This window comes from Grampus griseus (genome assembly GCF_964374135.1).
Source record: "Grampus griseus genome assembly, chromosome: 17".
Classification (NCBI taxonomy): Eukaryota; Metazoa; Chordata; class Mammalia; order Artiodactyla; family Delphinidae; genus Grampus; species Grampus griseus.
The window spans coordinates 38,915,225-38,942,572 of record NC_139011.1 but is presented as its reverse complement, the minus strand read 5'-3'; the positions used below and the strand labels follow the sequence as shown (position 1 = coordinate 38,942,572).

Genomic DNA, 27,348 nt, shown 5'->3' with positions numbered 1-27,348 from the left:
TCTGCTGCTGAACAGCTGTGTGAACTTGGGTTATTTACATCTTCTTGAGCGTTTTGTCCTCACTTTGGAATGAAGCCTCGTAATACTCGCTGCACCAGCGCGTGTTAGGGATTAAGTGAGACAGAGTAGATGGAAGTACCTGGCACACAGTAGGTATTCTGTGTTTTTTCTTCTCCCTTCTTTGTGTGCCTTTTTTCTTTTTTTTTCGGTACGTGTGCCTCTCACTGTTGTGGCCTCTCCCGTTGCGGAGCACAGGCTCCAGACGCGCAGGCTCAGCGGCCATGGCTCGTGGGCCCAGCCGCTCCGAGGCATGTGGGATCTTCCCAGACCGGGGCACGAACCCGCGTCCCCTGCATCGGCAGGCGGACTCTCAACCACTGCGCCACCAGGGAAGCCCCTGTGTGCCTGTTTCGACTGCTAGGTAACCATGTTTACTCTCACAGATCTGATATATTTCTTCATATCTAGTCAATATGTCAAGTATTTAGTCACACCTCCACCTGATGCATGGAACTCAGGGTGTGGAAGTTACACCATCACCAGACCCGCCATTGTCTTGTTAGACACAGACAGACCTCTGGGTGGCTGCAATAGAGACATTATTGCCAGTTGTCAGTATTGAGGTGATGCTCTCCTTCAGTCTTCAGTGAAATGTGCGCAGGCATTTCTTTCCCCTGGTTGAACGTTTTTCAATCACCTTTAAAAACAACGCCTTCCTCTTGTTTCCCCTGACCTGCCTCTTCTCCTCCCTCTCAGCTTCCTAAACCCCATCTTGTTTCCCTGTATTGTTTGCTTAATGGGCACTTTACTGAGTGTGGTGTTTCCATTTTGAAATGCACGGAACCCAAGACAGAAATTGGATTTCTTCCTGGACGGTTTCCATCCCTTCTCCTCGTTTACAGCTTTCTCTCTTCTTTTTCATTCTGCAACACAACTGAAATTTGCTGAACCAGAAAGGGGTGGAAGGAGGTGTGAAAGGAGAGGCAATCCGCCTTCTCATCATTTCAGGAAGACCTTATTAGCGACCTGTTCTCTAGAAGAGACCAAGTGCTCTAAAGATACTCCAGGTGCCTCTTCTGTTTCCACAAAAGCCCAAGGCCTGAGTATACCGTGCATGACAGAATCTAATTACCGAGATAATTATGGTTACCTGGACTGCCCAACTCTTGTGTTTTGTAATCAAAAGCAATACTGGCAAGTATGAGTCTGAGCCTGCTGAAAATTCAGGGAAGCTATTCGTTGCTTATCAACCTGAAGCAATTTTATTCTAGCCAGGGGGCCTGTGTTACTCAGATTTTATGTTAGCAGAATGTTCAGGGATCTGGAGAATATACCAGAGCACTTCCGCCAACACAGACATTAGTCCCCCTGTAGGAATATCCTCGGCTGACTCAAGTACTCATGTTTCTGAAACTGGACTTCATAGCAATTTCACAAAGCTCTGTGCCGGTTTTGAATCTGTTCTCGTTAAATAGTGGGTCAGTACCTGACTTCAACAGCCTTCATTTGGCATTCAACGAGGATGAATTGATTATTCTTCGGGCCTGGACAGGCTGTAGATATTTGGTGAGTACAGGGTGTGCTACTCCGGATAGAGGTGTGTATTCATACCCCTCGCCACCTGCTTCATAAACATTCTGGCACAGAGCTACAAATTGGCTCTCTCTTCCCCATCTCAGTCGGCTCTAATTTATGTCTTTACCTCTCTGCCGTAGCATGCCAAGGAAATGGAGTTTCCACTTTCAAAATCAGGTTTGCTAAAAATGAGGCAACATGGTAATAATTGGCTTTTTAAATGCATAAGGAATCCCAAGTGGAAAACAACAAGTTTGCAAAAGAGGAAGAGAAATTAAATCACAGAGACAAGGACAGTTAAAAAGAGAGAGGCGAATAACAAAGAGATGTGGGAGAGGTTGACAGGAGATAAGTTGTTAGAAAGGAAGAAGGGTCAAGGAAGCAGCAGAAGGGACGACGGGAGACGGGCAAAGAAATGATGTGGACTTGAGTAACGGACTCGACGAAGGAAATAGAAAAGGTGACGGCTACACTAAGGATTGAGGAGAAGAAAGTCAGAGACAGCCAGGTCTCTAGAATTGCAGGTTATTGGTGGCCTGGGAGGACATGGACGCGGCTAGATCGATCCCTAGTGAAGTTAGGTGTCTGAATGCCTTGGGACAGTCTGATGGTCAGGGGGACTGTCCCCTGCATATGCTAACTCAGACTCATTACTGGGTTTGGCCAGCCTGTAATGGCAACAGAATTCACCGATGCATATTTGAACTGAATTTTCTAACCAAGTTCTTAGATAAACAGTCACCAGCTGTAGCTGAAAATTAGAATAAGGCTTTCGGTGGTAAGCGTTGCTATAGGAAAAGTCTGACAACCCTTCACATTGTGTTTTCCACAGTTTTTAGTACTTTGTGGTTTTTAACCCTGGCTAGTATGGTAGCAACTGTTCCATTGCTGGACTGTGTGGATCCTTCTAGTACTTACTTTTAACATGTTCCAGGGCAGGGAGAGTGGCTGACATCTGGGGTGCGAGTGAATCCCCTTGACAGGAACATTAAGTCTACCAGTAACAAAGGGATCTTTGAGAGACTTGGATTATAACGGGACCATCAGAATCTCCTTTCCCCAAAGTTGGGAATGCCAGAGCAGTTCTTCTCAGCCAGCCCAAATTTGCCAAACCAGAGCTGTCAGAGGAAGGTAGAAATGGCAGGAGGCCTGACAGGAATCTCCAGAAGATGTCATTTTTGCCTACGGCTTCAGATCCAGAGTTTGGAAACCTGGCCTCACCTCCCGGGCTTCCTGTGGACCCTGCACTGGCAAATGGATATTCTGTTGAGTCTGATGCTCTCCAGTAGCTTGTGGATAGTTTTCCATGTTGAGCAGATGCCTTCTGTTGAGCAGTTATGGTTGACGCTACAAGCCCTCTTTGTTTATGTGTTTCTTAGGTTAAGTGACAGATGACACACTTTTCATCAATGAGTGGGAAACGTAGCAGTAATAATCCAGACTGATTTGTATTTGTCAATGGGCTACTCTTTCATCCATACCCTTTGATATTTTAATATAGTTGGGTTTAATATAGTTAGATTTTTCCACAAAATCATGAGGCCCTGTCATGTTCAAGTGTTGCTGAGACACTGGACAGCCCTCCTATTCTTATCCCTGGTCCCCTCCAGAGGAGGATCATTACCTCCAGGCATGCAGAGGTACCATTAGTGGTCAATTCATTCAACATATATGATTTAACAATCAGGGTGACCATTTGCCTGGGACTTTTCTGGTTTTAGCACTGAAATCCCTTAATTCCAGGAAACCCCTCAGTCCCAGGCAAACCAGGACAACTGGTCACCCGATCATCTTTCACGTGCTGATAGAGCCTGAAGAGACCCTAGAAATCACAGTGATTCCTTTTAAAATGCTGGTTAAAACCGAGGCCTCTTTATCAATTTATTTTCCTTCTGATTCACACATTCCCTGGATCGGAGGAGATAATTAAGAACTATGATTGAAGATGTAATCATCAGCATTAAAGAATAAAATTAAACAAAAGGGACTGCTGTGTGCCAAAAAAAAAATTTATAATCCAGATTGGGATTTGAAAATTAGATAGTCAGACATAAAGTGAATCACAAATCATTATCCTCTATCTGGATACTGTTTAGTACCCAAAGAGACCACTTCTAAAATGGTATCATTTCAGGAAGTTTAAAGAATGAAATACAATGAACATACTATCATTCTATCTAGTTATACAGTTTTTCTTCTGGAAAATGTTCACAATAATGTAAAGGCTTAGAAGACCAGCCTGGAAGCCAACAGATGACGGTTCTGGTCCTGGTTCAGTCACTAACAGACAACTGACTGCAGACAAGTCATTCAGCCTCCCCAGGTCCAAGCATTTTCACATCTAAAAATGCAAGTGTAGATAAGAACTTCTTATGGAACAGCTAACAGAGGAGAAATATGAGAAGTCAGGACATGTTGCAGTCTTCACACTACATTTACAACCATGCAGCCTTGGACAAGTGAGCTAGCCTCTTAGTTTTCTCATATATAAAATGGAAAGTCATTAATAGCCTACATAGCAGGGTTCTTGTGAAGACCAAATGATAATGCAAGAAGCAAGGACAAATGTCACATTCTACTGTCATGTAGTATCCCTTAGATCCTATGGTAGCATCTAACATGGGTCACAGTTTAGTGCAAGTGTTGTTAAACTTTTATATGTGGGCCAAGTCTGGCCCATCACCTGTTTTGTGTGTGTGTGTGTGTGTGTGTGTATTTATACATATATATAGACAGAGAGACAGAGAGAGAAGAGAGAGAGTCAGAGAGTCAGTCATCATAACCAGCCATGCTCATTCATTTACATTTATACACTGTGATAGCTTTCATGATACAACAGCAGAGTTGAATAGTTGTGTTGCCACAGAAACTGTATGGCCCACCCAATCTAAAATATTTAGCCTTTAGCCCCTTACAAAAATACTTTGCTAACCCTGATCTAGCAGAAAGGTTTCAAGATTGGTGTTCCAAGGTCCAGGATTCTCCTAGGTCCTATGTCACTGTATGATATCACACAAATGATTTACTCTCTTGTTCTCTGGTTCTCATACTCTTAAAAAGAGGGGAATACAAATCCAGCCCCTTTTTTCCTCATAGAAATGTTGTTAAGTTAGATAAGAAAAAAAAAGCATTGATTTATTTTTTTGTCTGAAGGAAAGATGATTTAAATTCAAAGTATTAGTCATTGGGTAGATGCTGTTAGATGATTCGGGAATGATGAATGGTGTGTTATTACTCTGTGATATTAGTTCCTTCATGTATCTCAGTGGGGGATTACTTAGGTCAGTGATAGCATACAGACCCCTGCATTGTGGTACCACATCAAAAGCTACAGTAATGCACCAGAACCTAATTTAATCACAGAATCCAGTCAAGAGAGAGAGTTTTAATTGCTTCTTTATCCCTTTATCCTCTGAAGACTATCATTAAACATTTACAAGACATGAACTTCAGATCATGCCAGCATCTCTGCTGGGGTCATCTAGAGCTGGCCATTTTAATCCAGGACCAAGAGAGAGGGGCCTTCAGGCCCACGATGAAGGACTACTCCCAAGACAGAAGAGCAGTGGTAGTGGTAACACATGGGCCGGTTTGCAGAGCAAATACCAAAGATATTTGTCTACGTTAAAACTTTAATTCGTATTTGATTCTTGGACACGTGACTGATACCCAGGCTGTTTAAGCACATACACAAGTGAGTAACAGACCTTTGCCTAACACATGTAAATATTAGAACCTCCTCTTTCCCAAGAACTCCCTCAAAGCCCCAGGGAGGATCTCCCTAAAGGAGCAGCTCTTAATATGTCTCAAAGCAGCCAGCTAAGGAGGCCAAGCCTAGTCTTTGAAAGTAACATTGGCTCAGGTGCAGCCCATTACAAACCCTACATACAAAACTCTGGATTTATGGCATAGATAAATTAGTGGGCAATCACTTGCTCTATAAAAGGAGTCTTCACTTTACAAGCAGATTCACTGCCATGTTCCTCTAAGTGATCTATTGCCAGTAGTGCATTTCTAATAAAATCTCATTGTTAGAAATGCAGCCCACATGTGCTTTTTCATTGCTAACCTAAATGGAAGTGTGAAGAGCAGGGTGCATTTATAGTCCCCTTAGATCTTAATGTGGCTTTTGTCAAGGTCCTTTGTTCTCATGCTAGGAGCTTGATGTTACTTGTTACTTATGATTGGCTAGGAGAAATGGAGGTCCATGATTCTTTTTTTGTTTTTTTTTTTTGCGGTACGCGGGCCTCTCACTGTTGTGGCCTCTCCCGTTGCGGAGCACAGGCTCCGGACGCGCAGGCTCGGCGGCCATGGCTCACGGGCCCAGCCGCTCCGCAGCATGTGGGATCTTCCCGGAGCGGGGCACGAACCCGTGTCCCCTGCATCGGCAGGCGGACTCTCAACCACTGCGCCACTAGGGAAGCCCCATGATTCTTTAGTATAACAACAATGAAACAATATCATGTGGTTTTATTGACTAACTTAATCTGATTATCTGCATGAGATTCCAAAACAGTGAAGGAATCTTTACTTTTTTCACAGGAATAAGCTACCTGGTCTTTTGAAGACAAGTCATTATAATATTAGCAACAGAGTAATATTAAGCATTATCATATGCCGAGCAGTATTCTAACTCACTGAAGCTCAAACAAACCCAGAAGCTAGGTTATTACCATTCCTATATTATAGATGAGAAAATTAAGGCACAGAGAAGTAAAATACCCTTCCCCATGTCACAAGCTAATACATGCAGTCAGGATTCAAACTCAGTGAGGCTGGCTTTATAATTTGTGCTATTAACACTCTGCTATATTGACAAGTAAAGCAACTGTCAGGGGCTGAAATGTAGGAGCATATGACATATTTTCTACCTTCAAGAAGCTAATAAGTATATCTGCTTCCAGCCTTGAGAGAGAAACCTGGACTTGCCCTTGCCATAAAAAAAAAAAAAGACTAGAAAACTAGACAAAACATGTCAGACAACTAATTCATCCATTGGACAACAGGAAGGTGAGGACTGTGATTCCTGGGGTAAAGAAAACAAAAGAAGACCCCTGTGATTGCCCCAGTTTTCTGCCTAAAGGCATATTTGGGGTCATGGAGCAGGGAGGGAAAATCCAAGCACAACACAGTAGTCTCACTAAGTTACAGGGATGCAGATTAGAGTTCAGGAAGCCGGAGGCAGCTGTGTTTTGTAGGACGGAGTACCAGAGCAAGGAGCTACATAGAAAAAGAACTCCAGAAGTCTGCATAAGGGTCTCCTTGAGTCTTTGCTGCATAGGAAGCTGAGCATGTGTAGGGTAAAATTCCGCAAGTATCAGCACAGAACAGCCATCAGGGAGCTGGAGACTGGACAATTCCCAGAGACCTCAGGGCTGGGAAATTTTTGAATTTTGATCAGCCAAAATGGATCAGACTTGTTGAATATGTGGTACATTCAACAGAACAAAGAATAAATGAAACAAATGCAAAACAAATAACAAGATGGTAGACTAAAACGCAAAGCATATCAGTAATTACATTAACATAAATGGACTAAACCCTCTGATTAAAAGATAGGGACGGTCAAACTGACCAAAAAAAATGAGACTTAATTATATGCTATTTGCAAGAAGCACACTTTAAATATAAAGACACAAGTAGGTTAGAAGTAAGTGGGTGGATAAAAGATATACAGCAAATTCTGAACATGTGAAGCCCATAATAACTGTACTATCCATAAAAGTAAGTATCAAAGAATATTATTATAGAGAAAAAGGGACATTTTATAAAGATAAAATAGTCTATTCATCAATAAGGCATGTAAATCTTAAATGTGAATGCTCTCAATAACAGAGCTTCAAAAATACATAAAGAAAAAAACGACAGAACTGGGCTTCCCTGGTGGCGCAGTGGTTGAGAGTCTGCCTGCCGATGCAGGGGACGCGGGTTCGTGACGCGGAGCGGCTGGGCCCGTGAGCCATGGCCGCTGAGCCTGCGCGTCCGGAGCCTGTGCTCCGCAACGGGAGAGGCCACGACAGTGAGAGGCCCGCGTATCGCAAAACAAAACAAAACAAAAAAAATAAAGAAGGAACACGAGGGAACTTTTAGCAGCAATGGGAATGTTCTACAACCTGATTGCTGTGGTAGTCACGCAGGTGTGTACATGTCAAAACTTGAAGAATGTGCACTTAAAATGGGTATATTTTATAGTATGCAAGAAGGTAATCATTTGTTGTGTAAGCAATATTAGCACTTACTATTATCTAACTCTTTCCCAAGATTATACAGTACTTTGAATTCCTTTAGTTCATCTGACAAGTAGGAGATTAGCATGGGTTATCTTGGTCTGATCGAACATCACAATTGGAATTGACCTTTACATCCCCTGAGCTTTTACAGAACTTTGGATCTCATGTTTTAGCTCTTGGTGTGCATTTCTTAGCTCCCCTAGTTGGCCTCATAAAGGGCAGGAGCTTGGTACAGCTATAACAGTTCTTTACTTAAAACTTTCCCCACAGCTCATTTTGTGAATGTAGTTAATGTTGAATGAACGTATTACTGGAGAGCAATTGGGATGGGCTACTTAGGAAAGTCCCGAGTTTCCTGTCAATAGAGGTGTTTAAGAGAAGACTAAACAACTGTACATTAGAAATGTTGTAAAGTGATTCAAACATCAGATGATGTTTGGACTAGAGAAGTTCTTTCCCTGCTCTGATTTATGTAAAAAGAAAGCTTCCAAGGGGATGCAGTGTTTCTCCATAGAGAAAAGAGATTCGAAAAAGTAAGAGGGACAGTGGCCATCCTGACAATCCCCTGACCACAGATAGAGTGGGGTTCGCCCTAAACCAACAGAGTGGGATTCAACGCCTGTTACCAAGAATGTGAGGTTGAATTATAAGCAAGGGAAGGATATAATTTTGGAAATGTACAAACCAGATATTCTGTTATGAAATCTAATAGGAGTTTCAAAATACACGGGTTCATGTGAGAAGTTCCATGGAAAGAAAAGATGGTGGTGATGTGGGCATGAATCACCTGAGGATGGCTGATTCATGGAATTGCCCTTTCACTCCACTCTGTGAGGGCAAGACTACCCACTCCTGAGGACCTTCATCCTTAAGATGAAGGAATGAATTCAGCACAAGGTCTGCACATCCTCTCATCAGACTCCTTTGCTTATCATTGTCATTATAACCTTTAAGTCTAAGTTTACTCATCTGTCAAATGAGAATAATAATAATTAGAGAACCATCATGAGGATTTGATAAGATCATGCATGTTTAGTTAAGGCCATGACACACAGAAAGTACTTAGTAAATCCTGGCTATGAAAATGGCCATCATTAAACAGTATGTCATTGTACATTGCCAGTTATCCAGAGACAGTAAGTAGGAGAACCATCTCCAGTCTCTGTAGCACGCCCAGAGCGAAACAGCCTGTGCCGCCTTCTAACACGCTCATGAACAATCTTTACTGCGTTAAAATCAGAAACTTGGGGAGAATGAGTCTTTCTCCTTTTTAAGTTTTATCTGTAGAGTCCCGAGAAGTTTTGGATGTAATACTTTATTTTCCAGTCAACCTCATTTCTACGGAGGTGTATTCTACTAGATTGAAAGTTCTATGAAATTCCGTGAGAGCAGACATCTGTAAGTTACACGCATCGTTGTTTGCCCAGGGCCTAGCAAGGTACTTGGCATTTAGTAGGAGCTCAGTAGATATCAGATGAATGAATATGATCTCCTTTCCAAAAACCTTATATACAAGTCACGTTTGACAGAACCCCTAAGTGGCTGCCTTGCCGTGCAGCAATGAAGCAAGGTTCGTACATTGAAAGTGTAACTGTGATCCTACTGAGTAGTCATTTAACCTCGTTACAGCCACTGGGAGATTGTTTCTCAGCTGCATGAAATTAACAAGGAACTAATTCATGCTTCATGTTCCCTGTTCTTCATAATGAGGTCTTCTTACTAGTTTAATTAGTTAGTAAAGGACAGCATTCTCTTCTTTCCACCTTTTGTCAAGAATTCTAAAGACTTTAAGAAAAATGACTCAGGAGGTGAAACAGCAGGACTCCTGGTATTACTTATAAACTCTGCGCTCGAAACTATTTCAGGGTCTGTAGCAGCGAATCTCAAGCACCATTTACCTTGTCCCATGATGCCGGAGTTTTGAGTATAAATGATGGAGCAGCTAATGACATGTTGGCCCACAAAGCAGCATTAGCTTCCTTTATCATCATCAGCCTTTTTTAAAAAAAAAAAAACCCACAGAAATGTATACATTGCAGTTTATCTCACCACAGAAGCATTTAATCAAATGTACTGTAATTATATTTTGAGTGGCTACTGAGAATATTCACTGTTTCTTCATTATAAGGATTGTCCTAAGAATTACATTAAGGAGGGTGAACCATAATAGCATTGGGAATTTAGCTGCGTTTAAATGTTAAATTTACATCTCAGCCTTGTAGATTCCCTATTAATTGGTAGCTATGGGCCAGGATCTTTTCACGAGCATTGGCATTTAATGGATATTCCTTAAATTGGTGTTTTACTTTAAGTGAAATGTGTGTTTGCATTAAGAGCATATTCATTTCCCAGTCTCCTTCTTATACATTTGTTTCCTTTGTTTTGGAATCCACAAAGCTTTGCATGTTTAGCTCACTTTTTTCCCTCCCTGCATAACGACTTTCAGAAGGTTAAATTTTAAAAGGTTTTGTGTGTAAAAAAAATAAATTGCATCCCTTTAGCAGACAGTCAATTAATGGGGCTGCATTTAGCTGCCAAATGGGAACCTGCCAGGTGACCAAGAAAGAAAGAGGTTATTTGCATAAATAAAATGAAAGCATATTAGAATAACTGAGCCAACATCCACCAAATTTTTCACCAGTGTCAACCTCGAACTTTACCTGCTTCATTTTCAGGATTATGGTTTGAAGCCAGGACTATTCACCATGTTTCTATTTTCCTTGTAGTTCTTTCCTCAGAAGTGGAGGAAAGTTGACTAATACTTTGCAGCTTTAGCCAAATAGTTTGTGATCTTCCTGTAACCCACTGACTTACACAGAAGCATGGACACACTTATTTTGGATAAATCCATGCTATCTGACACATAAACAAACAATAAAGAATTGAAAGGAGTCAAGAGGCACTCAGTCCCAGATCAATTTTCTTCAATGTCCTGAGCGGCCATAGCATTTTTCTGGCCATGATTACATGTTATTCATAAGGATTACCTTTTATTATATTTTTAATGCTATATCTTTTCAGATGGGATTTTTTTTTTTTTTTGTAGCAGTTGTACTTTCTTCTGTATGTTTCCTATCTTCTGTGATACAACTTCCTGTGACCTTCACGCTGTCATATCCAGAAATGAAGAAGCCTATCTTGGTGCAGACTCTCGGTCCATCTAGCCCATAATTCTACTGCTGACAATGGCCCCCAAAGCCATTTTGTGGAGGACTTGGCTGCCCACCTTGACATGATCCCTAAGATTTTAGGTGCACAGTCTAAAATAATCCCATTTCTCTTTGTAACCTAGTATGGCTTAATCAGCTGTGAATTTAGCTAGATCCCTTTAAAAGGACAAGTTTAGCCTGTCCTACCTACTGGGGAGTGGGTGGGGGGCAGGATGGAGGGAGGGTAATGGAGATCCACAGTGTAACTGGAAGGGCCATTACAGGTTCTCAAGACTGATTTCAGTTCCAAATAGTGATACCGATCCTCAGGTGGACTGTCTTCTAGAGAAATACCCGCTGCTTCTGTTCTTTGTCTCATAGCCAGTTAATTCTCTATCCACAGCAAAACATTCCCTTCCATCCAATAGCAACTCAACCTTTTTGATTGTCAGTATAGTTTTATCGGTGTTTCTTTGAATGGGTAAAATACCCCCCTTCTCCTTGCTTACAACTTTTTTAAACCTTTTTAAAGATTGTGAAAACAAGCCAACTCTTCCTTTTATAAGAAAAACTATGATCTTTTTTCCCCTATAGACTATGAGCTTAAGTGCTTAGTAATAAACCTCTTTTAAAATAAATTTTATAAATCCATCAGCTTGGCCATGTGGCAGTGAGAATCACTATGCAGAGGTTCATAGAGTCTCCCTTGCAACCTCTCTCATGGACGAACATCTTCCTATCGACCAGTTGGCCTCCAATACCATAGTCATTTGCAGTGGCTCTCTCCAGCTCCACCATGATCCCCAGGCATTCCTGCCATGCACCTGCCAACCAGCCTTCCAGAATTGTCATAATTCAGTAGAGGAAGTAGGTCTAGAACAGCATGTCCATGTAGTACTTCCAACTTGTCTCATTCCTTTGTGTCTGCTTGCCAACAGAATGGGAGGTGGCAAACAGACACAAAGGTTTCTATCTATCGATACTAACATCCGCCTTCCACTCACAGTGGCTTTGTAACCTTTATGTATCTGTAGCCAGAAATCAAAATCTGTCCATTTGCACACAATTATGGAAAACCATGTTGATTTTAAGGCTTTCATTATAAAGTTCACCCTGGAAACAATCTCTAGAGTCTTTCCAAGTCTGAAGACCCATATGCATTGAATGTTCTCACAGTGTGCTCTGTCAGAGATAGTTTTTACTGATGTTCTCTTAGGAGCATCGTTCCCCAGGTATGGAGAGAACTGCCGAAAGGCCTTTACAAGGAGTCAGGCTGGCTCAGGTAAGTGGGAGCGTTATTGACTACAGGCCATGAAAGAAGAGTGGGCAACAATTTCTGTATGGACAAAGGGAGAATTATAAATTGGGACTGACATATAAACATGAGTAAGATTCAAAAATTCCCCCTCAGAAGAAGTGTCAATATTAGTTTGAGTTACAAAACAAGGTAGAAGGAGAGAGTGGTATAGATGTTTCTTTATAGCTACATATGGAAGCTATGACTAGACATGCACACACATAAAATTATAAACTCAAAGATAAGGAACCAATCATATATGAATGTGATTGTACTTTTAAGGTTTATAGGTGGGTGGTATTAAATTATAATTTTCTGAAAGGCAAAATCATGACTCTCATGTGGAAGGTGTGAGGCAGGTCAGGGGAGAAATTAGGGTATTAAGGGGTGGGTACATGTTGAAGACAAGTCCAATTTTATATACACACAGATGTGCATATATATGTTTTTATATAGAGACATATATACATTCATTTATATTAATGTGTGTGTGTGTGTATAAAATTTGTTTTTATTTTCCCCCCAATCCGCCTCATAATTGGGGACCATCCACTACCCTAAAGGGAGAAGGCAGAAGACCAGCCCTTATGTTGGTGACCAGTTTGCTCAGTGCTGTCAGAGTAATCATGGGTAAAATCATGGATGGGGACTGTGAGTCGCTGAACTTTTGAGAAGCAACATGAATGTGATTATTCATTTAAGGTTGTAGATGGGTGGTATTAAATTATAGTTTTCTAAAAGCTGAAATCATGATTCTCATGCAAATGAAAAATGAACACATGTCAAAGATTTTATTCAATTCATTCATTTATATGGGAATCAGTAAGATATTCACACCAAAGAGCATTTGAGAAACTGAGTTTATGTAATTTAATAAGTATTAACCTAAGATTGCTAGGTTAGATTAAAACTGCTTAACTGGTTAATGTCTTAGAGGCCAATAAACTGTAACCTTTGGAAACAACTGTTCTATGGGACAGAAATAATTTTCATCTAGAAAAAATGAAATAGACTAAATATCTATGAGTTAACATATAACGTCACCAAGTCTGGGACCTTTAATCAGTAGTAAGCAGTGAGTCAAACTAAGTACGTTGTCCTAGAGAATCTTTGCATGGACTTTGCCCTGAATGACATTGATAGGATGTGCTGCCTTATTTTCAAGTTGTGGATAATTTCCATAACAGTGGTGAAAAGTAGAGGAACATATTGAATAGTACATAATAGAGTGTTTAGCTCTCAGCTTATATGTGAAATATCCCATGTTTTTGGTAACAAGACTCTTCTTATCATTCCCCAAGGCAGCAGCTGAGAGAAGAATCCCCAGAAAATAGGATTTACTTAGCAAAATTGCTGTAGAGAGGGAGAATGAAGCCAGTATTTAGCTCTGCTTTTGCCCCATTAGATATTTAACGATTCATTCATTTATCCATACAGTGATTCAACAAACATTTATTGAGCATCTACTGCCTGCCAGGCTTTGGGGAGTAGAGTGAAAAAGACAAAGTCCCTTCTAGTGGGAAAGACAAGCAGCAAATAATGAAATCATTACAAGAATAATAATATAGTTTTAGGTAGTAGAAGAGTGCTGTGAAAGGTAGGGGCGGGGAAGAAGCAGGGTAAGAGGATAACAAATGATTAGAGGGGAGGGGTGGGTTTTAGATGGGATGGTTGCAAGCTCTTAGGAGAATTGGCAGGCCCTGCAGTGTGTGGCCCAGCAAGAGCAGGGGGCTTGGTGTCAGGAGAGGCTCTGCTATCCATCTTCTGATAGGTAGTCCCAGGCTGCCTGAGCCCACTGTCTGAATATGATTACATCTTCACTCTAGTTCATGGCCCAGGATACCTCCAGTTTGAGTTTCCATCTTCTTGTCATGAAGCAAAGTAAGGATGGGGGACCAGAGCTGCGAGTGGAGCAAACAACACACACAGTTCGCCACTGGGGAAAAAGCTGTTACAGATGTCCTGCTTTAAGGCAGGGAGAGAAGGCTCAGCAAACTGGTTAGGAGCATTGTTTTCAGATCAGACACAGCTGGCCTTGAATCCTACCTCTACTGCTTTGGCTGTGTGACTTTAGTTACTCAAATCCATTTTCCATCTGTTAATGACGCATAATGATCACTCCCTCATGGGGTCACTTGGAAAATTAAATGAAATCATCTCCAAAAAGCCCTAGGCACACAGGAGGCCATCAACAAATTGTATTTTTCCTGTTAGTCCCACATTTTGAGAGTCTGTAGTACCATCTTCCTATAGCAGTCATTAATTAGTCTTATTACAGGTGTACGGTTCTTCAACTTTATGGAAAGATGAATCATTATCACAGAGTTTAGGTACATGTGAACTGGAGGTCCTCCAGGTGTGTTGGTGTTGACCCATGTTCTGTGGTCAAAATTATCCAGCCAACAATGCAAGTTTTCCAAAGAGATGGAAGGTGCGAGGCCTTAGTGGCACACCTGAAACCTTTCAGCACAGGCTTGGAAATTCTTGGGTGAGAATTTAGAAACTAAAATTATAATACTTTTCATGGAGCTTTGATCTGGGACGTTTTTCCATTTCCTGTCTGTCCTTTCCGTTCCCTCTTATAAGTTGCTTTCTCTTCTGGAGAGCTATGGGTTAGGAAGCTATTAATTAGCTGCGTCTCACTCTAATTTTCGATGAGATTTAATATAGTAGGGATAAAACTGCCCCTTTTGAAAAGAGAGATTAAATGTCGGCAAATTCCTTGAATTGATTTTCTAATTGTTTTGGTAATAATGTTTTTTCATTTGATAACGTTGCTGAAAGAAATAATAATTTTAATTAAACTTTAAATGTAATTTTTTATTTTATATATCCTAGGGAGACTAAGTTTTCTTGTAGGGAATAAGTTAAGACCATAACCTTCTTCTCTAACCTCATAATTATTATGATCAGGAAATGTCTGTAATACATTACATTGTAATTAAATTGCATACCCCAGACTGTGCAAGATGTGTTTATAAAGGACAAATGGATTTTCCACAGCTGCTTGCCTGTGAGTGCATCCTTCATGAAACATTGCGGCAGCCAATGTATGCACGGAAATAACAGACTTGAATTTAAATTTTCAAAGCTTTCAAATGTCTTTCAAAATCTTCTCATAACATGAATTGCTTAATTTGTGTACATGAAAACCCACTGATTACATATGAATGAGAGTCAACCTACAATAAGAGGGGGCTATGAGAATCTTTGTGTATTTATCCACCCATCTCTTCAGGAATTAGCAGGTATTCATTTAATCTTGTTCTGATATCCTGCACAGGCTGCACAGATCCCCGTCATTACAGGGATCGTTCTGTGAAGACTGGAATCTTCTGTGAACAGTACGGGGCAGGTCAGGTATTTCTGACGATATTCATTGGACCATCTTCACCCAGTCACACAGCTGGGAAATATTTTGTGAGATGAATGTTTACAAAAGAAAAAACAAAAGGATTCAGAGAGGAGAGAGAAGAAGGGGGAAGAGAAGGATGAGAAGGAAAAATAATCCAAACATGGGTCAAGGCGGGGTCACATAGAATAGACCTCATGGTCCAACTGTTCCATCTTTAAGAATAATCATCAGAACTTTGATTGATTAAATAAGTATTTTAAATCCTTCAAGTTGTATTGAAATGATCATGCTGTTGTGGATATACTGGGTTAACCTTGTGGATACGTAATATCTTATAGTAAAGTATTAGCTGAGTGCTTACTCATCCTCACCAGCATCTTGAACTCAGGTATCATTAGCCCTCACTCATTCACGAGGAAACTGAGGCTGAGTGGCCTTACGTGATTCTCCCAAATTCACCCAGATATTAAGCAGAGGAGTTTGAATTGGAACCCGGTCCTATCTGACTCTAACCCCTATGTTCTCTCCGCTGTATCTCCCCGTCTAGGCCAAATTTCTCCTTGACTGACAAGCTCAAGGATACGTCTTCACATCCTTAAATTCCAAATCTCCCTTAGAACTAATTTCCTAAAGGTGAACTGTCCTAATCATGCTGTAATTTGTTTCCAAGGGGTGAATATTAGCCTTCAGAGCAGGCTCCTCCCTACCAGCTTTCACCTTCTAAAATTCATTTCATTTGATTCCCTACCTGTCAGAAGATACTGTGCAATTTATCCCTAAGGACAGTTAACACTTCCTCCGCCGCCCCCCACCTTGTGATGTCAGGCGCTCTCAGAAATTGCAATGCAGGCTCTCCCTCAGTGCTGGTCTTTTCGATCAGTGGCTGTCACTGACAAAATGTCTCCTTGGAACTGCAGAGACAAAGCTGTAAGGCTGCCAGCAGGCCTGCTCTCCCATCTCCTGTGGCTATCAGTGTTCTCACTGGTGGTACCAGATCTTCTGGAGTTGTTTCAGTTTTGTCCGTTGCTCACGGGAACTTAGATGATCGCTGAGGAAATGCTTTCCTTAAGTCACTAGTTTTAAAGGGAGGCAGCCAAATTCCCAGCCATCTGGCAGTCAGTTTCTTTCAGTCTGAGACAGGGAATTTCAGAGGCCTTGAAGAGGGCATGCACAAATATTTCTTGCTTCTATTTTTTCAATACGGAATTTGGAGTCTTGTCTGTCAGCCATCATGCTGCGTCTTTAGGAAACTCTAAATGGGAGGGAACCAGCCCCTAGCAAGCTGCACTTTGTCTCTTGGAATTAAATGTCCTTTTCTGTTTCTTGAAATCCACAGTTCTGATTCATCTTCTATCTGCCCTCAGTGACTTCCGTTCTTTGAACTCCTTGACTTTGTCCTTAACTTGTGGATGAATTTGACATCCAGCTGATGCTCTCTGGGATCCAGAGAGCACATCCTGCTCACCGGCTGCCACTAGTTCTAAAATGTCATGGTTTCTGTTAAAATGCTTCTAGCTCCTACCAAAGTAAACACACAGATTTGTCTCTCTCGGGTTGTGCTGTGAGTTCACGGCGTAAAGTGTCTTCTGGTTTAAAAATGGACCACTGGGCTTTTCACTGGAAGTTTGGTTATCTTTGTACACATGCTTTCCAGAGAACTTCAGAGGCTGGGTTATCATCATCTGGCCCTGGTCTTTGTCACCTGTCCCCCAAACTGTACTTCCTTCCTAGCCGTCTCCTCACCACCACGATTGTTTACAGAATTCTACCTCCACATTTTTCTGGAATGTCTCCCTAAGGTGCAGCTCCCGTCTCCCCACCTTCCTGCCCATTGGCCCCCAAAGCCTTCCCATTTATGAACTGTGTTCAGTCTGTTTTCAGCCTTATTTAGGAACTTTCCAAGATGACGTTAGTTGCCAACTTTCTCTGCCTGTAATTAACCCAAGTTACCCACACATAATGCTCACACGTTCTATTCACCTGGAATATCCGTGTCCCCACCTCGGTCTGTTGACAGCCTAAGTACTTGTGCTAGATATTCTCTTGTACCACTCCTTATCAATCCTCACCTTTCTCTACCCTATACTGTGCCGTTGGAGGCTAACGGTTATGGACTGCCCTCTGGCTTATGATTGGGTTTGGCCAAGGGAGGCCTATAGGATATGAGAGGCACCAGGAGGGGACTGATTCCCTGGCTTCAAACAACCACAGGTCCTCTGGTGACCCTCTCCAGCAGATACAACTGCAGCTACAGCTGCTTTCTTCTCTGCTTTTTTAGGCCTAGGGGTGGAAATGGCCTCCCTTGCTTCTCCTTTAGCATCCCTTATTGGTTTTATTTAACCCTGACCACTCTTCGTAAATAATCCTTTCATTAAATTTTCCAAGTTATCTGCTTGGAGTGTCCCATCTGTTTCCTACAAGGGCTCTGACTGATACAGCACCCCCAAGGCCCAGTTCACTTATACACTTCTCTGATTTCATTCATTCATTCAACAAATTCACATTCCTCATCTGTTTGTTTGGTGTTACGTTATAGGCATTGGTGACAAGAGTGGAGAACAAAACAGTGGCCTTGCCTTCAGGGAAATTACAATATAGTGGGGAAAACAAATGTGAAACAAGCAGTTATAACAAAGAATGGTGAAGATTACGATAGGAGAAGTATGGAGAGCACGCAACAAGGGGACCTAGTCTGGGGTCAGAGAAGGTCATTCAACTACATAAGGTATCCACTATTTTTTGTCCTTTGCCCATAGCACTCAGTGCATTCTGATTGTGTTGTTATTATTTGTGGACACATTTTCTCTGCCTCTACTGCAGAATAAGCTTTTGAGAGCAGAGACTGTCTTTTTCACCTTTATGTCTTAGCCCACTGCCTAGAATGTTGTAGGAACTCAAGTATTTGTCCAGTTGAATCGGACTGAACTTTCTGAACACTTATGAACCTCAGCTCCAGCCCACCCACTGAAGGTTGTACATTATTAGGCTGGATAATGGTGAGATCCCACCCTTTCAGAGCTATCAGAACAACAGAAAACATGTTTTACTAGTTGAAAAAGAAAAATCACTGAAGAGGAAGAGCCTCCTCAACACAGGTGAAGGGTTTGGTAGATGTTATCAACCTAATACACCCTGTTTCGGATATTTGCTGATAGGCATTGGAGTCATTAATTGTCAGGGTTGAGAGTTGAGCTTTCTTTTATATGTTTGTTTTGCATCACTGGCTTGTGTTGTGTTTGATAGCAACATAGCTGAACTCAGTGTGAAATATGAATGAATGGAGGGAAATCCATGTCCTACTCCAGAGCAAGGAGTCTGGGGAGATAAGTAGGTACAAAGTTTTTAAAACTTTGTTTTAAAAAAGCTTTTAAAACTTGGGTCAGCGTAGAGAAAATCTGGACAGCATCCTGAGGCAACAGAGGGCTCAGGAACAAAGAGCAGGAAGTAGAGGATTGGGAGAAGAGAACTCTGGCAATGTGGTAGGCCAGAAGTTCTCAGACACCTAGCTCCCCCTGCCAAAAATAATTGTTCGATAAAACAATAACTCTTTCTATAATACATGGCTTAGTAAGGCAAAGTAAGGGAATTCCTCTGGGGTGAAAAATGATGAAGTGAGAATCTGTAAGAGGTAAGAAAACTCCAGAGCCTTTGTCTAAGGGTATCTGCCAATCCCTTTTCTCCTAGAGCATGGGTTTTAATGAGGCGTGAGTGTGTCTGGGACAGGAGACAAAACCTGGAGCCCCAGTGTCCTTGTATAAGGTAGTGATTAACTTTAAATAAACATGTAAGTCATATGAACATCTGAGGTCTCCACTGAGAGAACTGAAAGAAAGTGTGTAACTTCCAAATGAGTAGAGTTGGGGTGGGGGAAGGAATGATAGGAGGAAGAAAAAAAATCAACACAAAGGAGAGCAAGAAAGAAAAGGGAAAAAAGCAAACTTAGAAAACAAATGGACAAATAGAAAGTAAAAACTAAGATGAAATAAATGAGTCCAATTTAACAATAATCACGAGCTACACAAATGAATTATAATCTCCAGTTAAAAATCAAAGATTGTTAGACTAGATTTTAAGAATTCAACTTTAAACTATCCGTAAGAGAAACCCCTATAAATATAAGGACAGAGGCAGATTGCAAGTAAATTGATGGGAAAAGACATACAAAGAATGAGGTTAAAAAAAGGAGATATAGCTATATTAAATATTACGTAAAACTAGACTTCAAGACAAAAAGCACTACTGCAAATGGCGAGGATGACTACATATTAATAAAGATGTTCAAGCTGGGACAAAGTGAGAGAGTAGCACTGACATATATACACTACCAAATGCAAAATAGTTAGTGGGAAGCAGCTGCATAGCTCAAGGAGATCAGCTCTGTGCCTTGCAACCACCTAGAGGGGTGGGATAGGGAGGGTGGGAGGGAGACGCAAAAGGGTGGGGATATGGGGATATATGTGTACATATAGCTGATTTTCTCTGTTATACAGCAGAAACTAACACAACATTGTAAAGCAGTTATACTCCAATGAAGACGTTAAAATAAATAAAGATGTTCAATTTACCAGGAAGATGTAATTCTAAGTTTATGTGCTCCTAAAAGAATAACTTTGAAATATATAAAAAAGAAATTGCTGGAACTACAAGAAAAATAAACACATCCCAAATCACAGGTCATTTTCACACATCTCTCTCAAAATTGATAAACCAAATAAAGAATAAATCAGTAAGGAGTTAACAGATTTGAAGAATACAATTAACAAGCTTATTTTAATGCACAGACACAATACACTGAAAGCACATTCTTTTCAACACATGTAACATTTATAAAATGGATCATCCAATAGGCCATGGAGAACAATCTCAGCAAAACTCAAAGAATTTGTATCATATAGCCCACATTCTCTAACAGTTAAATTGGAAGTCAAAAATGAAAAAATAACTAAGGAAACCCCATACCTTTGAAAATTAAAAAACACATTCTAACTCATGCGTCAAAGAAGAAAATCAAAGTAGGACTTACTAAATATTTAGAACTAAGTGATCATGAAAATGCTCATCAGAACTGGTGGGATATAGAGAGCTAAAGCAGTAATAGGGGAAAGATTGTAGTCTTACTGCTTATGTCAGTGACAAGGAAAGTGTGCAAAGTAATAAACTGAGCATTCAAGTCAAGAAGTTAAAAAAATAAAAGTGAATCAACCTAAGAATAAGGAGGGAAATAATAAATGAGTAAAAATCAATGAAAGAAAACTGCTATACATTAGAGAATGTCCCCCCAAAACAAGATTGTCTCTCTTTTTATTGAAAGAGTAACACAGCTGACAAACTGCTGGCAAGATTGATGAACAAAAAAGAGAGAAGACTCTAATAACCAGTATCAGGAATGAAAAAGCGTACTCCCTATAGGTGCCGCAGACATAAACAAAGATAAAAACAGGATATTACTGACAACTTTATGCTGATTATTGAATATTTGGAAAAACTCACACATTCCTAGAAAAGTGTAATTTCCAAAGTTAAATCAAGAAGAAACATAAAACCTGAATAACCCAATAACCAGGATAGGAATTGAATCATTAGTTAAAATTCTTACCATAAAGAAAGTATCAGACCTAGATGGTTTTGTAAGGAGTTCTACAAAATGACCAGGAAATAAATCATTCTAATCTTACACAAACTATTCCAGAGTATAGAAAAAGTAGGACCGCTTGCCCATTTTATGAATCAGATATATATCCTTGATACTAAAAATGGAAAGCCACAAACAGAAAATGCAAATTTTTTTAAATGTATAATTTACAGTTGCAACAAAAAGTATAAGCCATGGAGGAAAGAAAACTAACAAAAGGCATGCCAAACTGTATTACAAAACGTCAAAGACATTACAGAAGACTTAATAAATAGAAACATATCAACACACCATTTTCATGGATAAAAACACAGTATCCTAATATAAAGATGCTAGTTCTCCCCAAATTGATACGTAGATTAACACAATTCCCATCAAAATCCAAAAATACTTTTCGTACAATTTTAAAATGATCCTAAACTTTATCTGAAAGAGCAAACAGTCAAGAATAGTAAGATATTCCTGAAGGAGAAGAAAGAGAAAGTGAGGGAACTTGCCCTGCCAGATAACGAGAATTAGAATGCAATGGTAGTTAAGATACTGTGATATTGTTTTGGGAATAGACAAACAGACCACTGGAACAGAATTAGAAAGCCCCCAAACAAAGCAACAAGGAAATCTGATATATGCCAAAATTGATACTGCAGACCAGCGGGGAAAGAGGATATGTTAGCCAAATTTTGCTGAAACAACTAAAAATAAAAAAAGCCTACCCTACACCAAAATGGATTCCAATTCTAAATGAATGAAGAACTTAAAAATGAAAAGCAAAACTTTAAAAGTTTTAGAATAAGACCCCAGAGACTATTTTTGTGATATAAGAGTAGGGAGGATTTCTTAAACAAGATATAAAAAATAAAAATCATAAAGGAAAGGATTCATAAATTCAACTATATTAAAAGTAAGAACATCTATTCATCTAAATGCATGATAAACAGAGTGAAAAGAGCCACAAACTGGGAAGTGATTTATATAAACCAACGACCAACAAAAGATTAGTATCTAAAATATATCAAGAACGCCTACAAATCAATAAGAAAAGACAAACAAATCAATTCAAAAATGGGCAAGGGGGGCTTCCCTGGTGGCGCAGTGGTTGAGAGTCCGCCTGCCGATGCAGGGGACACGGGTTCGTGCCCCGGTCTGGGAAGATCCCACGTGCCGCGGAGCAGCTAGGCCCGTGAGCCATGGCCGCTGAGCCTGCGCGTCCGGAGCCTGTGTTCCGCAGCGGGAGAGGCCACAACAGTGAGAGGCCTGCGTACCACAAAAAAAAAAAAAAAAAAAAGGCAAGGGGCATGAACAGGCATTTTCCAAAAGAGAAAACATAAATGACAAAAAATGCATATGTGAAAACATGCTCAGTCTCATTAATAATTTAAAAAATTAGGGCTTCCCTGGTGGTGCAGTAGTTGAGAATCTGCCTGCCAATGCAGGGGACATGGGTTCGAGCCCTGGTCTGGGAAGATCCCACATGCCGCGGAGCAACTGGGCCTGTGAGCCATGGCCACTGAGCCTGCGCCTCTGGAGCCTGTGCTCCGCAACAAAAGAGGCCGCAATAGTGAGAGGCCCGCGCACTGCGATGAAGAGTGGCCCCTGCTCGCCGCAACTAGAGAAAGCCCTCGCACAGAAACGAAGACCCAACACAGCCAAAAATAAATAAATTAATTTAAAAAAAAATTAAAACCTTACGAGGTAATATTTCACACCTAGCAGATTAGCAAAACTTAGCCTGACAACACCAAGTGCTAGAGAGCATGTGAAGCAAGAGAAAGACTCATATACTGACAGTGGGAGGATAAACTGAAAAGGAAAGCATTTTGGACCTGCATGATGAAATTAAACACACATGTGGCTCTATAGCCCGGCAATTTCACTCCTACATTTAGACCCTAGAGAGTGTTGATTATATTTATTTGGTAGAACTATAAAGAAATGCAATGAGTGGTTAATACGCAAGCAGAACAGGATAGTGGGCACCTCCCTCCTCTGGAGGGAGGAAAGGATCCATGGGGTGGGGTGGGGTGGGGTGGGGTGGGGTGGGTGGGAGGGAGCTCATAAGATGGGCTTCAAAGGTACTGGTGATATTCTTGCATTGAATCATGGACATACGTGAACTCTTATCTTGTCACCGTTTATAATATACATTATGTTCTCTACAATCTTATGTATGTATGGTACTATATTTCATAATAAAATGGTAAGTAAATAAATAAATTAGTTCCAGAGGCTAAAGAACTGCAGTTGGAACCCACAGAATGGGCCAGGTAGGTTCTAAAGGATGACTGGGAGGTGTAAAGATACCTCGAGGCTCTGATCCACGGCTGAAACTACAGAAAAGCTTCACTAGAGTGACAAGAAAGCTCTTAAGTGGGGCGGAGACTCCTGCTGGTGCCCCTGGAGGTTGCTGGGAAATTTTATTGGAAGTAAATGAATGAGAAGAAAAATTTGAGCAAAGGAGTACTGACTTTCTTTTGTATCCAGGGAGGTAAAAAATGTGCACTCTGCTAATACGAAAAAATACTGTCTCTTTATAAAGAAAGAGGGTATTGTATCACTTGCTTTTCAAATAAAGTTTACTCTCCTTTGGGTAGCAGGAAGTCCAGAAGGCGGCAGTGTAGAGCTTATTCAATGGGCTTGCAATATTTTCTAAATCCAGGCTCCTTCTGTCTTTCCACTCTGCCATTTTTAGTGTGTGGGCTTTTTTGCCCCCTGCAGTTCCAAACTTCTCATCTAATTCAGCATGAGGGCATTTTACTGACTCTTGCCAGCCAAGTAAAGGCTTTCCTAGAACTCACCCACCGCCTGCCACTTCATATCCTAGTAGTCAGAACAGTGTCACATGGCCATTTCTTGCTGCAAGAGAGGCTGGGAACATCATTATTTTGCCATCGCAGCCTGTATAATAGGATCAGGGAAGGGGGCAGTGGTTTCTGAGCCGCTATTCGGCAATGCCTGTCAAAATACTTCACTAAGAATTCTTCCTCTTTTTTCCCCAGGAGCCAGTCTACTTGATGACCTATATAAATATTTCTCCTTCCATCACTCCCATGGAGACACCATGACTGTCATGGATCCAAAGCAGATGAATGTTGCTGCTGCTGTTTGGGCTGTTGTCTCTTATGTCATTGCAGACATGGAAGAAATGCTGCCCAGGTCTTAGCAAGAGCAAGAGAGAAGGCACTTTTGTCCTTTCTGGCCAGGAATCCTGGGTCTGCAGCTTCAAGGAGCCCCACTTCACCTAACAATTTTATGTGATCATTTACAAAGCACAACACTTTTTCATACTTTCTGATACCATGTTTCTTGATACTTTCCAAATTCTCTGTTCCTAGTGTAAGGAATAAGCCCCATCCCCACAAAGAATCAGCCAATGGTAGGGATCACAGTGAGGGAATTTCTTTACACCACATATTAAAAATACTGTTTCTACTTTGAAAGTAAATACTGGATAAAGCTTTGGAAGACCTCTGGCTTTTATGCATGTATTTATGAACATTAATTACAGTGACCAATATTTTGTTAAGTTATTCATTGAAGGAGTAGAGGAGTACACAATTGTAGTACAGTCTTAATTGAATGTATGGAGGCATCTGGCTTTCTAATTTGTACATTTTTATATTCTTAGAATTTTTTAATGAGGTTAAAATTTTTTTAATTCACAGAAAGAAGTCACCATTTGGGGAAAAAAATCAAGTATGTAAAATCCAGTTGCCTTATTAAAGATCTGTCACCAAACAAATGATAATACTATTTTACATTTATGTTTTATATATTTCACATAATATATCTATGACGTTGGGGCTTATTCACATTTTGCTGATAACAGGTTTGAGGCTCAGAGAAGCTAAATCATATTCACAGAGCAAAACACTGATCCCCTTCTACTCTGGGAATAATCTCTACTATTCTTCCACACACAATGTCCAGTATTCCATTTAAAAAATTACAAGACACACCCAAAAATGCAAGAAAAACTCATTGTCAAGAGTTAAAGCAATTACGAAAACCAGACAATAGAGATAACTCAGATGTTGGAATATCAGAGAGGAACTTTAACATAACTGTGATTAATAGGTTACATTCTAGTGGGAAAATGGGTCTACATACATGAACAGGAGAATTTCAACAGAAAGATGAAAACTATAAAATGGAATCAAATGCAAATACTAAAATAAAAAATACAACATCAGAGATGGAGAATTTCCTTGCTGGGCTCATCAGCAGACTGGATAAAACTGAGGAAAGAATCAACAAACTTGAAAACAGATCAATAAAAATTATCCAAACTAAAACACTGAGAAAGAAAAGTGAAGGAAAACAAACACCAGAATGGATCATTAGACTGTGATCTAATATATATGAGGCCTAACATACATGTAACTGAATTCTTAGAAGGAGAAGACAAAGTATCAGTTTTATTAATGGTGATGATTAAAAAGGCCTTTCATTTCTGGCAAGGTTGCCGACTGGTACACTGACTGACACACTGAAAACTAAAGATGTTGGATAACATCTGAGAAACACTTTCTTAAATATATGAATTAACTGATTAAAAGGTAAAGAATATTAGACAAAAAATTAAGTGGAGGCATGAACCAAGATGATATACAGCACATAAACCAGCTTTTCTTTTTGAGAAAATATGCAGGATGTGGTGAAGTTAAATTTCTATTTTCACAGCTTTTAGTGGCTCAGGGGACTATAGACAAACCCCATATTAGGGACATTAGAGAACCCCAATGAAATTGGAACCCCAAAGGATTATAGCTCAATACAATGGTGAACTAAAAATAACTCTGAGGACCATAAGGAAAATTACTGTTATTAAGTAACTGCTGAATGGAGGGTCCAGAGAAATTCCCACAGATAAAGTTACACAGTCAAGAAAATAAAACACAAAAACAGGAATCAGAACATTCTGAGCAACAGCAGTCCAAAAAAGAAAACATCAGAATTAATTCACAATATCCTCTGATACTGCAATTTTTAAATCAAGAATTTTCTAATCTATGCCTATTATGGTTTGAGGAAGTAAAAGAAGGGATTGAAAATAGAATAGAGAGTAAAGGACTATAAAAAGTGACGAAGCATATTGTTTTTTAAAAATATAGAACTTCTAGAAATGTAAATGGAATTTGAAAATTATAGGACCAGCTTAACTGCAGATAAGAGAATTCATGAACTAAAACAAATAGTGAAGAAATTAATGAGAATTTAGCACAAAAAGAAAAAGATATGGAAAAAATGAATGAGGTTAAAAACTATGAAAGATAGAGTTATATGCCCTAATATATGTTTAATCAGGGTTCCAGAAAAGAAGAACTAAGACAAAGAATTATCTGAATAAATAATAAATGAAAATTTTCCAGAAATAATGAAATATACCAATCCACAGAATCAAGAAACCCAATGAATCCCAAAGAGAATAAACGAGAGGAAATCTGCACTGACATGTTATAGAGAAACTACAGACCACAAAAGACGTAGAAAAAGAGTCATGTAAAATCCCAAATGCATTTATGATAAAACTAAAGAGGACATCCTTAACCTGATGAAAACCTCCTACCCCCAAAAAAGTTTAAAATATCACAATTACAATGAAATACCAAAAACTTTTCCTTTAAGATAAGGAATAAGACACTGGAGCTACCTCTAGTCAATGGTATCTTAGATGTCCTGGCCACTACAGAAAGGCAGGGGGGACAAAGTCTAAGCAATGGAAATGAAGAAAGAAAACTTTTTATTTGTAGCTAAATATGATCGCCTATGTAGAAAATTCAAAAGAACCTACCAAAAAATCAAAATTAAAAACAAAGTTTAGGAGGTTTGGAGAGAAAAATCAACAAATACAATGAAAAGCATTTCTATACATATTCTTAGAAAATGCAACCAAAAATGTTACTTACATTAACATCTAATAATATATCTAGAAACAAATTTTACAAAAAAAAGATGTGTAAGATTCTTTCAGGGAGAAAATGATAAAACTTCACTGAAGTATATTAAGGTAGAACTAAATTAGATAAATATGCCATGTTTAAGTTTTGGAAGACTCAATAGTAAAGATGTCCATTCCCCCCGAATCTATCTGTAGAATCAATACAATCTCA

The 27,348-nt window shown here is 39.9% G+C and overlaps 1 protein-coding gene across 2 annotated transcripts in view; it reads left to right on the top strand.

Annotated features, from left to right (window-relative positions):
• The window catches only part of CPQ (carboxypeptidase Q), a 466,878-nt gene extending 441,265 nt beyond the window's left edge, over nt 1-25,613 (top strand). For both annotated transcript variants that reach the window (XM_082674777.1, XM_082674776.1), the window contains exon 8: nt 24,235-25,613. In XM_082674777.1, coding sequence (XP_082530903.1) covers nt 24,235-24,398 — 164 coding nt within the window. In that variant the 3' untranslated portion in view covers nt 24,399-25,613. The remainder of the gene's footprint in view (nt 1-24,234) is intronic.
• Nucleotides 25,614-27,348: the final 1,735 nt, after the last annotated feature.